The sequence below is a fragment of the Hippocampus bargibanti genome, linkage group LG16 (genome assembly GCF_051943395.1).
Source record: "Hippocampus bargibanti isolate YZ-2025 linkage group LG16, ASM5194339v1, whole genome shotgun sequence".
Taxonomy (NCBI): domain Eukaryota; kingdom Metazoa; phylum Chordata; class Actinopteri; order Syngnathiformes; family Syngnathidae; genus Hippocampus; species Hippocampus bargibanti.
The window spans coordinates 18,542,191-18,554,522 of NC_142749.1; the positions used below are offsets into that span (position 1 = coordinate 18,542,191).

At 43.4% G+C, this 12,332-nt stretch overlaps 2 protein-coding genes across 2 annotated transcripts; both read left to right on the forward strand.

Moving 5' to 3' along the window:
• The first annotated feature begins 427 nt into the window (after positions 1-427).
• On the forward strand, positions 428-3,009 carry scimp (SLP adaptor and CSK interacting membrane protein). The gene is made up of 4 exons (XM_089017344.1): positions 428-672; positions 1,698-1,740; positions 1,858-1,928; positions 2,211-3,009. Exons 1-4 carry the CDS (start codon positions 561-563, stop codon positions 2,741-2,743), a joined length of 759 nt encoding a protein of 252 aa, XP_088873470.1. The 5' UTR covers positions 428-560; the 3' UTR covers positions 2,744-3,009.
• A 213-nt stretch (positions 3,010-3,222) lies between these two features.
• Positions 3,223-12,196, forward strand: vps37d (VPS37D subunit of ESCRT-I). Its single transcript, XM_089017045.1, has 4 exons — positions 3,223-3,531; positions 6,337-6,508; positions 8,027-8,109; positions 10,358-12,196. Exons 1-4 carry the CDS (start codon positions 3,421-3,423, stop codon positions 10,817-10,819), a joined length of 828 nt encoding a protein of 275 aa, XP_088873171.1. The 5' UTR covers positions 3,223-3,420; the 3' UTR covers positions 10,820-12,196.
• The last annotated feature ends 136 nt before the right edge of the window (positions 12,197-12,332 follow it).

Here is a 12,332-nt window from a genome sequence, read left to right on the forward strand (position 1 = left end):
GCGTTCTATCTATTTGAATTAATTCCGGGTTGAGTGAACGCTGGCGCATGTGGCTGCCGCCGCTCACCCGCGTAAATAAAAAAACGATTTTGTGACTGTAAAGTGACCTTGAGAGTTTTGAAAGGCGCTTAGAAATGAAAAGGATGATGATGATAATTATTATTATTATTATTAGAATGTGATGCATCATCATCATCAAAAGGAAACTAATGGGAAGCCTGCACAGTGGGAAGGATGCAGATAATGAAAACCTCATCCTCATGAGTTAGCATGATATGCCGACTTGTTTGCATTTTTTTTTTTCTAATAACGCACATCAACACTCATGAAAATGTTGCGCTAACACGCTGAGTGTTGACCCACTGTGTCTATTTTGTGTAGTGGCTGAGTCACATGTCCCAAGAGATGCCATATTTAGGTGATGGTCTGCTTGGCCGCGTGAGTCAAAAGTATCAAAAAGGAGGAAGTCGCTAACGCTCTTCTTTCCAATCGCACTTTGCATCGTCTTTCTCAAAAAACAGCGGTGACACCGACGTGTGCTTCCTCGAGGGAAACTGCTAATGGATCTTCTGCGACAGTATTTTTGGTTGTGGCTGCTCCTCGGGATGCTTTTTGTATGTTTGCTCATCGGCATCATTTTCGCTGTCATCAACAAGTGCATCCCCAACAAGGGTTGGTTTGCTAACGTTTTTTCTTTAATTTTCTGTTAGAACGAGTTATATACGCATCCTAAAGACAGCCAATCTTATTTCATTTCTACTTATTCTTATCACTTAGTTAGTCTGTATATGTATGTAGTTTAGTTATTTGGATATGCTATTATTGTTATTATTATTATTATTATTAACACAAAAGACAGACAGTATTTGACTTCAGATTAGAAAATGAGTTTTTTTTATTAATTTGTACCTATGCATCACTTGTTGCTAGGCAGAACATGCGCTACACAATTTGCAGAACTTAATGTTTTAAAAAATATTTAAAATCATCTTTTCCTTGCATTGGATTAGCTGTTATTCGTCTCGCAGTGGATACATTTACATTTCACAGCAGCAAAGTGATGGAAAAGAAGAGGAAAGGAAAGGAAGAAGTAGAAAAACAAATACAGAAGCTGCTGTCAAGGCCACTCTTGTGGCAGCCATCTTGAAGTCCAAAAATAACAACAAAAACAAAATCACAAATATTATGACAACACAGAGAGTCATTCATTCTTCAGCACTTGCTGTATCCTCTTTGTGACATGAAGCAATTCCAGATGAAAGAGGAGATAATCGAAACCTCCTTTACACCAGTGGATCAGGGACGTCATGCTAAATAATGTGTATGTCTGCTACAAGCTAAATAATGAACGCAAACACGAAGCCTTAGTATCCATCGACCAAAAGATATCGTCTAACATCTCCCGTCCCACGTCAAGTTAATCCGCTTCAAACCACAGACTGTCCAACAGCACCGACCTTTCCGCTGAACAAAACGGGACTGTGAAAATGTTGCGCATGACAGGCGCAAAAAAAGCACAATCGCTGTCCATCCATGACAGTCAAAAATGACATTGACATTCCTCGCAATCAAAAACAGTGCTGGCATATTGGTGCTGCCGAAAAGACGCAAGCGCTCAGCACAGTCTTCTTCGTTGGTTGCTTATTGTTATTACACGTTGCAGTCTAATCCTTTTGTTTGTTTGTTTGTTTTTACAGAGAAACAAAGATCCTCACCGCGCTACAAAGACTCAAAAGACAAGTAAAATAAATTAAATGTGAAATGTTTTTGATGGATTATTATTATTAATAGATGCAACTTTTGGTCATTTTTAGTCTACAATATTTCCTTGAACATTTCTTCCATTGGATGTTTCAGGGACAACGAATACCGAGACTGGAACCAGACTATACCGCCCTTGCCACCTCGCACCCAATTCGGGTCGGAAGGTAAAAATGAACATTTATAATCATAATAATACATTTCATTCTATATAATAATAATAATAATAATAATAATAATAATAATAATAATAATAATGTGCACATTATGCTTTTATAAATATAAATATAAATATAAATAACGCTAATATCTAGCTAATAGATAGCTAGATAATATAAGACCCCAGATCTATGGTTAATAATTGGTCAGATGAGGTTGAAGACATTTTTAATTCCTCCATTTAATCAGGAGAAATCGTCATGATCTTGCAATTTGCTTCCGTTTTTTAGAAGGCCACAGCTACGAGAACATTGCCGAGGTTGCCAACCAAAGACAAAAAACAATGTCCCATAACCAACGTGACCGTGAGGAGAACCTTCCTGAACATATCCAAATCCAGGACCAGATCCATGGCAATCTCCATGACCAAGATCAGAAAGTGGGTGGACTCCATGACCAAGATTGGCACCTCATCAACGTCCACAACCGAGACCGGAAAGAACTTCAAAACCAATGTCAGAACTTCAGCAAGTTCCATCAACTCCATCAGAAGACTGGAACCCCTCACACTCGTCGTGATTGCACCTTGACCCACGTCCACATCCAAGATCACTACCTCAGCAATCTCCATCACCAACATCAGAACCTGAGCCACCTGAACAGCTTCCAGCAGATCCCCAATGAGCAGCCGGACTACGTGGAGGTAGAAGATCAGGTCATAGAAGCGTTCCCTCTGGATCCATCGTGCGACACGGCCTATGCGGAGGACTATGACGACGTCGAAGACAAGAACCAAGATGAGGACTATGATGATCTTGGTTGAGTCTCCATTTTGGTCAAGGGCTGATGCTCTTCGCCTTTATTTTGAAGGAAGTTCATGACCAAAAATGTATCTAGATACTACTTGTAGGACTTCCTAGTATGTCAGGATTAATGCTGATACATTAAAAAATTAATTTGCAAGTATGTTTTTGACTTTCCGCATTTGGATTTGACACTTGTTCGTTATTTGAGCAAAAATCACGAATGAAAAATGCTATCTAGCTAGCTACCTTGATGGCTTTCTATTTGCTATCTTGAGAGTTTTGAAAGGCGCTTAAAAATGAAATGTATTATTGTATTATTGTACTATTTGCTATCTAGCTCCTAGCTAGCTCTCTATTTGCTATCTAGCTGGCTAGCTGTCTAGCTAGCTAGCTCGATCTCTATTTGCTATCTAGCTGCTAGCAAGCTCTCTATTTTTCGTCACCTTGAAGCAAAGTTGAGCTTTTATTTTCCAAGTCACACATCCTTCCCTATCTCTTATTTTGGCGGGAGCTAACAAGAAGTAAGCTACACCCACGCTAGCTTGGCCTGTTCGTCGCTTAGCGTCGCGTTTTCACCGCGACGCGAGCCGCCGACCTCGGCAGCGAGATGTGAACCGGCCGCCCGAAAGGACTTTTCGCCTTTCCCAAACTATCTTTTTTGTCTATTTTAAAGGACGTCGAAAGTCCCCCCGCCATGGACCCCGCCGCTTGCCCCGACGGCTACCGGGCTTTGAGCACCGGCGAGCTGAGGGAGCTTCTCCACAGCGACGACAAAATGGAGCAAATCATTGGACTCAATGAGAAGGTGGGCATACACACAACATACATACATAGCGGTATCGGCGTCGCCTCCCTCCGGCGACGTTTTTTGCCTTATGTTTTTGTCTAAAACTGTTTTTAAATGAAAAAAATGGATGTGCTTTTGGTTCTTTTGTTGCGGCGAATCCGCTTTAAAATGCTTCGTCTGTTGTCTGCGTGGCGGGCGGTCCTTTTTTTGTTCGACGTTACGAGCAAATTATCGAACGGAAATGTTTACGCATTAATCATTTTGGGGGCTTGTTTATCACTCGCGTTATCGCGTTGTAATGAGTGTAAATACGTTTCCCCGTCGTCTAAAATTATGTTTAATACAAAACCCAAAACATTAAAAAATGCCGATCACCTCCTCATTTCTCCATTTCCCTGTTCAGTAATCCGACCAGTCTTCTTAAAAACAGACATTTTATACTCAAATAAACAATTCGGCGTTGTTTCAAATCATCTCCGCCCAGAGGGACCTGTCAAACTGATGTTCAGGAGGGCCTCACTCCTGCATTTTGCACCCCCAAGTCTCCCTGTTGCGACACAGCTGATTCAAACGATGGGATCTAGTGATGTGTCGTTCGCGAACGAGTCGGATCTTAGAAGTGAACGAAGAGAGTTGGCTCTCAAGAAGGAGCCGGAAATGGGAGCCGACTTATTATTAATAATAATAATAATAATAATAATAATAATAATAATAATAATAAAGAGGGCATAAAGGTAGCTGGTGTGAGCGAACAGGATGCACAAAACCGGGTTTGGTGGAGGACATTGATTCGCTGTAGCAACCCCTGAAGGGAAAAGCAGAAAGGAATATAATAATAATAATAATAAAATTCACATTTATTACACATAAAATAATGTCTATTTTGTGTAATGTTAAGGCTTATTTAGTAGAAAATGATGTTTTATGGCAACCCGGGAACGGATTATTCTCGTTTTATTGGTTTCCTATGGGAAATAAATGTTTGGAAGACAAACATTTCGCCTTACACACACTTTGTGGGAACCAATTAAGTTCGTAAACTGAGGTATCACTGTATAATAAAAAATAGTTCACCACGCATCGTTTTTTTAATGATATTTTTCTACATAGCGGAGGAAGGGGATGACTCCAAACGGCGTCACTAGGCGCAAAATTGAAATAATGTGACATGGTGTGACTTGTTTGCTAGCTCAGCTGCTTTCTTCTTAAAAGGACGCGACATTTGACACGAGGCTGCCAGGAGGATTTCAGTCAACGCGGACCGACCGCAGGCATTGTTGAGGTCTGTCCAAGCGCATCAGCGGGGGGCCTGTGATGTAAACGGAGACCCCCGAAACCCCCCGCGGGATGTTTGGCGTGGCCCAGCAGGCTTTTGTCGGCGTACGACGTTAAGTTGCCGTCATTCTCCCAAATAGCCACATTGGAGCTATTTGGAAGAATGGAATTTCGAGAACTTTCCAAGAACTTGGTTGAAAATTTGATTTACCTCAGCTTACGAACTTAATTGCTTCCCAGAAAGTATGTGTGTCAGGCCAAAAGTTCGTCTTCCAAACATTTATTTCCCATAAGAAACCATTAAAATGAGAATAATCCGTTCACAGGTCCCCATAAAACAGAATTTTCTGCTAAATAAGCCTTAAAACTACACAAAATATAGCGCAAACTGACGCGTCGTGATCATCTGCGCTACCTTGGTAGCTCCGAGAGTGTCGTCTTTCAAATCCAAACAAAAATACCCCCGGCATTCCCGGTCGGATAAGCTCCGAGCGTGAACTGACATGACCACCAACAACAACAAAGTGTCTTATCTTTCTCGACGCTGCTCAAATTCGGCAAAAAGTGGGAATGCGGGAATTCTGGAGTTGGCCTTTTGGTGAACCCTCCAAAAGACGCAAGGTGGATAGAGGCATCCGGGTCGCTCCCGGAAAACCACCTCCTGGTACTTAATTCATTTTCATTTGTGCCAGATGAACAGAATTGATTGTCACCATTTTATAAAAAAATAGAACATTGCCATTTTAGTAATTTTTTTACAAAATTTAGAAAATAGAAAAAAAATTATTTAGGAAATCGCCATTTCAGAGGTTTCTTCTGAAAATAGTCATTTTAGACATTTTTTTTAATTTACAAAATCGCCATTTTAAAATGTTTTTATTGTTTTGGAGAAAATAGCCATTTTAGAAAATCTTCACAAAATTTAGAAAATAGTCATTTTAGACATTTTTTTTAATTGAGAAAATCGCCATTTTTGAATGTTTTTATTCTTTTTTCACAAAATTTAGAAAATAGCCAGTTAGACATTTTATTTGAATTTAGGAAATCACCGTTTTAGGATGTTTTTATTTTTTTTTTATAAAATCGCAATTTTAGACATTTTTTTTTTTTAATTTCAAAAATCACCATTTTAGAAGTTTAGGGTGCTGATTCAGTCAATGACTCCTACACTAAAAAACAAGTGAGTTGCTAGCTGAAAACAAAGTACGCCACAAGGTTCTCCGCGGGTGAAACAAACAAAAGAAAAGCTGTCATCGGCGACATGGTTGCGGAAAAACGGTCACGGCCCGCCGGGGCGCATCCAGGGTGGTCCGGCTGCTAACGATGATCGGTTCCGGCAGCGCGCACCCGAAAAACTCCGCCTCGTTTATGGCAAAACGTTAGAACATCAGCAGTCCAAGGTTCTTGCCAGTCAGGTCAAAGGTGAAGTTTATCCACCTGTGCATGTTTTGGTCATGTGTGTAGGCAATCGGAATACCCGCAGAAAAGCCACGCAGGCACAGGACTAAGATGCAACTTGAATTGAAAATAACCAACTGGTGTTTTCAGTTTCAGGAGCTCCAAATCGACAGGGAGATGATGATGGCGTCCAATCGCAGCCTGGCCGACGACAGCCTCTCCCGGCGACCGCTCCTTAATAACGGCAGACTCCAGTTGGCCGAAAAATACCGGCAGCTGTCCAACGTGGCGACCGCGTGCTGGGAAAAACAGAGTCAACTCGGTGAGTCACTTCCACATCTGCCGAAAATGACGGTCGAGCAGAAGAAGGAGATCATCGAAAAACACCAACCAGGTGTGCGTTTGTGTGATTTAGCGTCCCAGTACCAGCATGTTAATTGCTACGTGTGGCTAAGGGTGTTTCAGTTTGTCAAAGCAACGGTCTCAGGCAATAGAAGAGGTTGAAAAACAAAAAAAAAAGCAGCTAGCAGGGGACAGTGTGAGTGAGGGTATTATCGCCGAGAAAGCATGGCAACTTCACTCGGATATCATCAAGAGGCAACCTGAAGTTCGTATTCCATTGACAACTACCATCACAAAGGTAAATAAAATGACTTTATTATATAGTACAGTTTATTTTTTAATTACAACCCAATAGCACATTTATTATACGTAAAATAAGGTCTATTTTGTGTAGTTTTAAGGCTTATTTAGTATACAATGATGTTTTATGGGGACCTGAGAACATATTATTCTCATTTTAATGGTTTCTTATGGCAAATTAATGTTTGGAATACACACTTGTCGCTTTACACACTTTCTGGGAACCAATTAAGTTCATGAGCTGAGGTATCACTGTAGTGTACGCACAAAAGACTGAAAAGTACAACTGCACAAAAAATAGTTTCCTAAAAACAACTGGACTGGATTGAGTTGCTACTAGCGCCTCCGTTTCCTGCTTTTATTTCACGACTTCATGGAAAAGTCGAGCTCTGGGGGTCAGTTTTGCGCCAAATAAGAGAAAAAGAGGTGGAGGGGGCGGATTCATTTCATCCGGTCATACAAAAGTGAGGAAATGCTGCCATCGTGTGGCAACAATGGGTCATGACAACTGCTTTGTGATCTGACTGCAGTGATCCCTCGCTACTTCGCGGTTTCAGAGAATTTTCTTCGAGAAAAAACGTTCTGAATAAAAAAAAAGCACAATAACTCCAAGGTTTCGTACGTGGCTGTCGCTTGATTGGTTCCCAGCTGTGACGTCACCCAATGACAGCACGATATCGCATGATTTACAGCTATGTGGATTGGCTGTGTCTTATCATGTGGGTTATTATAATAATAATAATACATTTCATTTCTAAGCGCATTTAAAAACTCTCAAGCTCACTTTACAGTCAAAGGAGAGGTTTTTCTGTGGGTGAGCAGCGGCAGCCACACGCGCCAGCGTTCACTCAATCCGGAATAACACAAAAAGATAAAAAGGTAGCTAGCTAGCTAATAGATAGCTAGACAGCTAATAGATAGCTAGCTAGCTAGATAGCTAATAGATGGCAAGCTCGATAGCTAGCTAGCTAATATGTTTCTTGACTTGACTTAAAGATCGTATCAGTAAGTTAACTTTATCAATTGACCTTTTTAATTCCGTTAATCAAAATTATATCACGACTTAGCCGCGAAAAACGGGGGATTAGTGTTGCTAGTGCACATTTTCAACATCTTTTCTATTTCCTTTCACATGGTTTTATTTTGTCGGACTTCCTGTCATGTCATGTTGGCATGAGTTTCTCCCCTTTTTTTTCAGGAACCCGAGTCCAGAAGCGCAGCTTGCAAAGTGCCCAGAATCTCCTCCAGGAAGAGGTGGCGCGCGCCGAAGAGAACTCCGAGGTCGGTAACGACAAACAGCGTACACCCCAAAAAGTCAAGGAGGCTTGTCAGTGGCCCCGCCCCCTAGTGAGGCGACAAACGACACATTGTTGTGTTCTGTTTTGTTTTCCTGCAAATTGTCTGATTGGAGCGGATGCGGTGATTTCATTTATGTTTTCTTATAATAATAATAATAATAATACATTTTATTTCAAGCGCCTTTCAAAACACCCAAGGACACTTCACAATAAAAACAATAGAACACAGCACATAACAATAAAACCATAAGTAAAATGATAAATAATAAAATAGAGAGAATTAGACATTGAAAGCAATTTTAAACAAATGGGTTTTGAGATGAGCCTTGAAAATAGGGAGGGAGTCAATATTACGGATGTTGGGTGGGAGTGAATTCCAGAGTTTGGGAGCAGAGCGGCTGAAAGCTCTGCATCCCATCGTGGTGAGACGGGCAGAGGGCACATAGAGGTGAAGGGAGGATGAGGATCTGAGGGACCGAGAGGGAACAGAGATTTGAAGCAGGTCAGAAAGATAGGGAGGAGCAAGGTTATGGATGGCTTTGAAAGTAAACAGAAGTATTTTGAATTCGATACGATGTTTAACCGGTAGCCAGTGGAGTTGCTGGAGTACAGGGGTGATGTGGTGAAAGGAGGGTGTTTTGGTGATGATCCGGGCTGAAGAATTTTGGACGAGTTGGAGTTTATGGATAAATTTCTGATTGACACCGAAGAGGAGTGCGTTGCAATAATCGATGCGGGAGGTGACAAGACTGTGGATAAGGATAGCAGCGGAGTGAGGGGTGAGCGAGGGACGGAGACGGTTAATATTACGGAGGTGGAAATAAGCAGACCGAGTAATGTTATTAATATGGGAGTGAAAGGAAAGTGAGCTATCGAGGATGACACCCAGACTCTTGACCTGAGGGGAGGGGGACACGGTAGAACTGTCAATGGTGAGGGAGAAACTGTTAGTTTTGTGGAGGGTGGATTTGGTACCGACAAGAAGAAGTTCAGTTTTTTCACTGTTGAGCTTGAGAAAGTTATGGGAAAGCCAGGATTTAATTTCTGAGAGGCAACATGAGAGGGATGAAGGTGGAAGAGAAGCGTCGGGTTTGCTGGAGAGGTAGAGTTGGGTGTCATCCGCGAAGCAGTGAAAGTGAATGCCAAACTTACGGAAAATATTGCCAAGAGGAAGTAGGTAGATAATAAAGAGAAGTGGCCCCAGGACAGACCCTTGAGGCACACCAGAGGACACCGGAGAGGACCGTGAGGTGAACGAGTTGATTTGGATGAATTGTGCGCGATCAGAGAGATAGGAGTGAAACCAGCGGAGTGGGGTGTGGCTGATGCCTAGGGTGGAAAGTCTGTCGAGAAGGATAGGGTGGGAAATGGTGTCAAAAGCTGAGGTCAGGTCGAGAAGAATGAGGATGGAGAGTGAACCGGCATCGGCTGCCATAAAAAGATCATTCGTGATTTTTATGAGAGCCGATTCAGTACTGTGGCGGGGGCGGAAACCAGACTGGAATTGTTCGTAGAGGTTATTGTGAGTGAGGTGTGAGTGAAGCTGGGAAACAACTGTCTTTTCAAGAATTTTGGCGATGAATGGAAGGTGGGAAGGTTCTTCTTTTGTAGCCATTTGCTGCGATTGTTTTGGGTTTTGCCAGCTGGCATGATTCGCAAATAAAGATTGATCGGGAGTCAGTCGGAGGGGGCGGGCTTGGAATTACAGAAGCAAGTTCAACAGTCTGTATGTAGCATGTACACCAGTGGGCGTACAAAATTTATATATATATATATATATATAACAGCAATGAATTTAAATCAATTTGAGCGAGCCATTCAGTGTTTCACATTTGCTTTTTTTAATTTTAATTTTCAACTAACATAAGCATTCGTTTGAAACATGCCCATCAGAATAGAATTGGCATTCAAAATTGAAATTAAATATTCACTTCTTTTACCATTTGATGAACAGAATTGTTCTCTTGTTGATTGTCGCCATTTTAGACAATTAAAAAAAATTGAAAATCACCATTTAAGGGTGTCATGAAGCCATGTTGCCATTGTGGGGCTATTGAAGGCTTTCCGAGTCCTTTTTTTACACTGAATGATGGTCGTAGCGCAGTGTAGATGCGATTAGAAAGTAAGTTGACTTTTCCATGGAGCCAAGCTAATAAATTAGCGTGTCGATTTTGCTAATTGCTTCATTTGGACGCTTGAAATTTTTGGTTGTTGACACGTTTTGGTCTCAGGAACTGCTGGACAACTTCATGGAGGGCAACGTGAGCCTGGAGGACTTTCTGGACTCCTTCCAGCGCTGCAGGAGGACTTGCCACATCCGCCGAGCGCAGGCGGAGAAGATGCAGGACTGGCTGGAGAGGCACCCGGCCAAAGCGGGCGGAGACACGCCGGGCGACGCGCCCGAGGTGGCGAAAGCGGCCACGGCGGAAGCGCCCCCGCCCAACGGCTACGTGGCGCAAGGACCCCTGCGGGTTTTCCAGGTACGCTACGGCCTGACGCCGGCCATCCTGCTGCCGCGCTACCCGGTTTCTCCCGCGCCCCCCGCGACCAGGACTCCCCCGCCGCACCCCCACCCGGTCGGGCTCAGGGTGATCGGACAGCTGCCCGGGGGCTGGCCGCCCGCCGGACGGCCGCTGCGCCTGCAGCAGCTCTACAGGCCTGACCCCCAACAGCCCCAACCCCCCCTGCGGTAGGTCTGGACATTGTCCCTCGGAAGACGGCGCACCACCCGCCCCAAAATGGGGCGATGGGACAGTTGAATGGACGCCACCCTCACAATCGCGTGATCCGGACGCCTTGGACTGGGGGGGGGGGGCAAAAAACAAAGAACTTGATTGAGGAGACTGGACTGCCTACGATTGATTGGCGACCACGCAGCCACCGATTGGACTCGGTGTAAGAATGCCCGACGAGAACCTCAAAGTAGACCACTTAAAGGACAACCGACACCATTTTTTTGTTTCCTAAGTAACATACAACAACAAGTAACGTTTTATCTAAAATAGCCAAAACACGCAGGCTGATATTTGTCGTCTAATGCAAAACACCAAGGCTTCAAGTGTCCCAAAACTGCCACAAAATGAGCTCAGAAAGTCCCGCCCCCCTTGTTGGTGACGTCACGCCAGGATACTCCTTCACAAACTGCCTTGCACCAGAATCAAAACAATGGCTTCAGCGAGTTCAGATTCGGAGAAGATGCTTTCTTGTTACTCATCCAGTTATGAATGATTCAAATAGTTCTGAAGAGGAAAGCATACATTTTTGGAATTGATTAAAGAAGTAATTTCGTGTCATTTGAAGGCATCTGGACTCTAATGTAGCGTCCCAGAAAATGCACAAGATGGCGCACAAGCTCCGTAAGGAAATGGGCTGATTTGTCCGCTGGGAATTTGTGTCAACTAGTATCAAATAGTAGTGTTGGTGCAACACACGATTCACCATCGTGTTATGTTTTTTTTCTTCTCATTTTGCGATCAACAGTTTTCAGGCGAAAAAAAGTACCCAAAATGCATTGTGTCGCCGTCTCAGTCAGGTGCGTTCCTGACGTGACATCACTTAGGGTGTCGCCTTCAACTCGAAAACTAGACTTCATGAATATTCAGCGCAAGTCTTAAAACGAGGTGTCGGTTGTCCTTAAAATATTCAAGGGGGGGACACGATATCTTGACGCTTTCCGTTCCCAAGTAGGGGGCGCAATTGTGCTCAGTGGAATATTTTGAGAAAGGCCCCAGAATGTTCGACGGGAATACGATGCCTTGAATGGATCGGCGACCAATCCCGGGTTGCCTCGTGCTTCTGTCGCTCACCCAAAGCTCAGCTGTGGTTCAGCTCCAATGACCCTGAAAAGCAAATGGACATCTTATGCGCCCCCCCCCATCACAAAAATGAAATTGATTGACGTTTGGCTCTCAGTCGCCCGCTAACGGACATTCAAGTGACCTTACGCAAAGCATTTTCAGGTGACATCATTTCCATCCTGGAGTTTAAAGTTCAATAAAGCACATTTGTGACGCATTTATCGGCTGGCGCTAAACTACCGCCGCCGTATCAAATCATGGCCTCTTTCTCAACCTTTTTGAATGTCATTCTCCCTCCGGGTCAGCAGGGGGCAACCATTGAGAGGAAGCCCGTTTGTTCTTTGTCTTTCGGAAGCTGCTCAGAGGCGGTGGAAGCTTTTATGGCGGCGGGCGAGCACGCCTTTTCCCT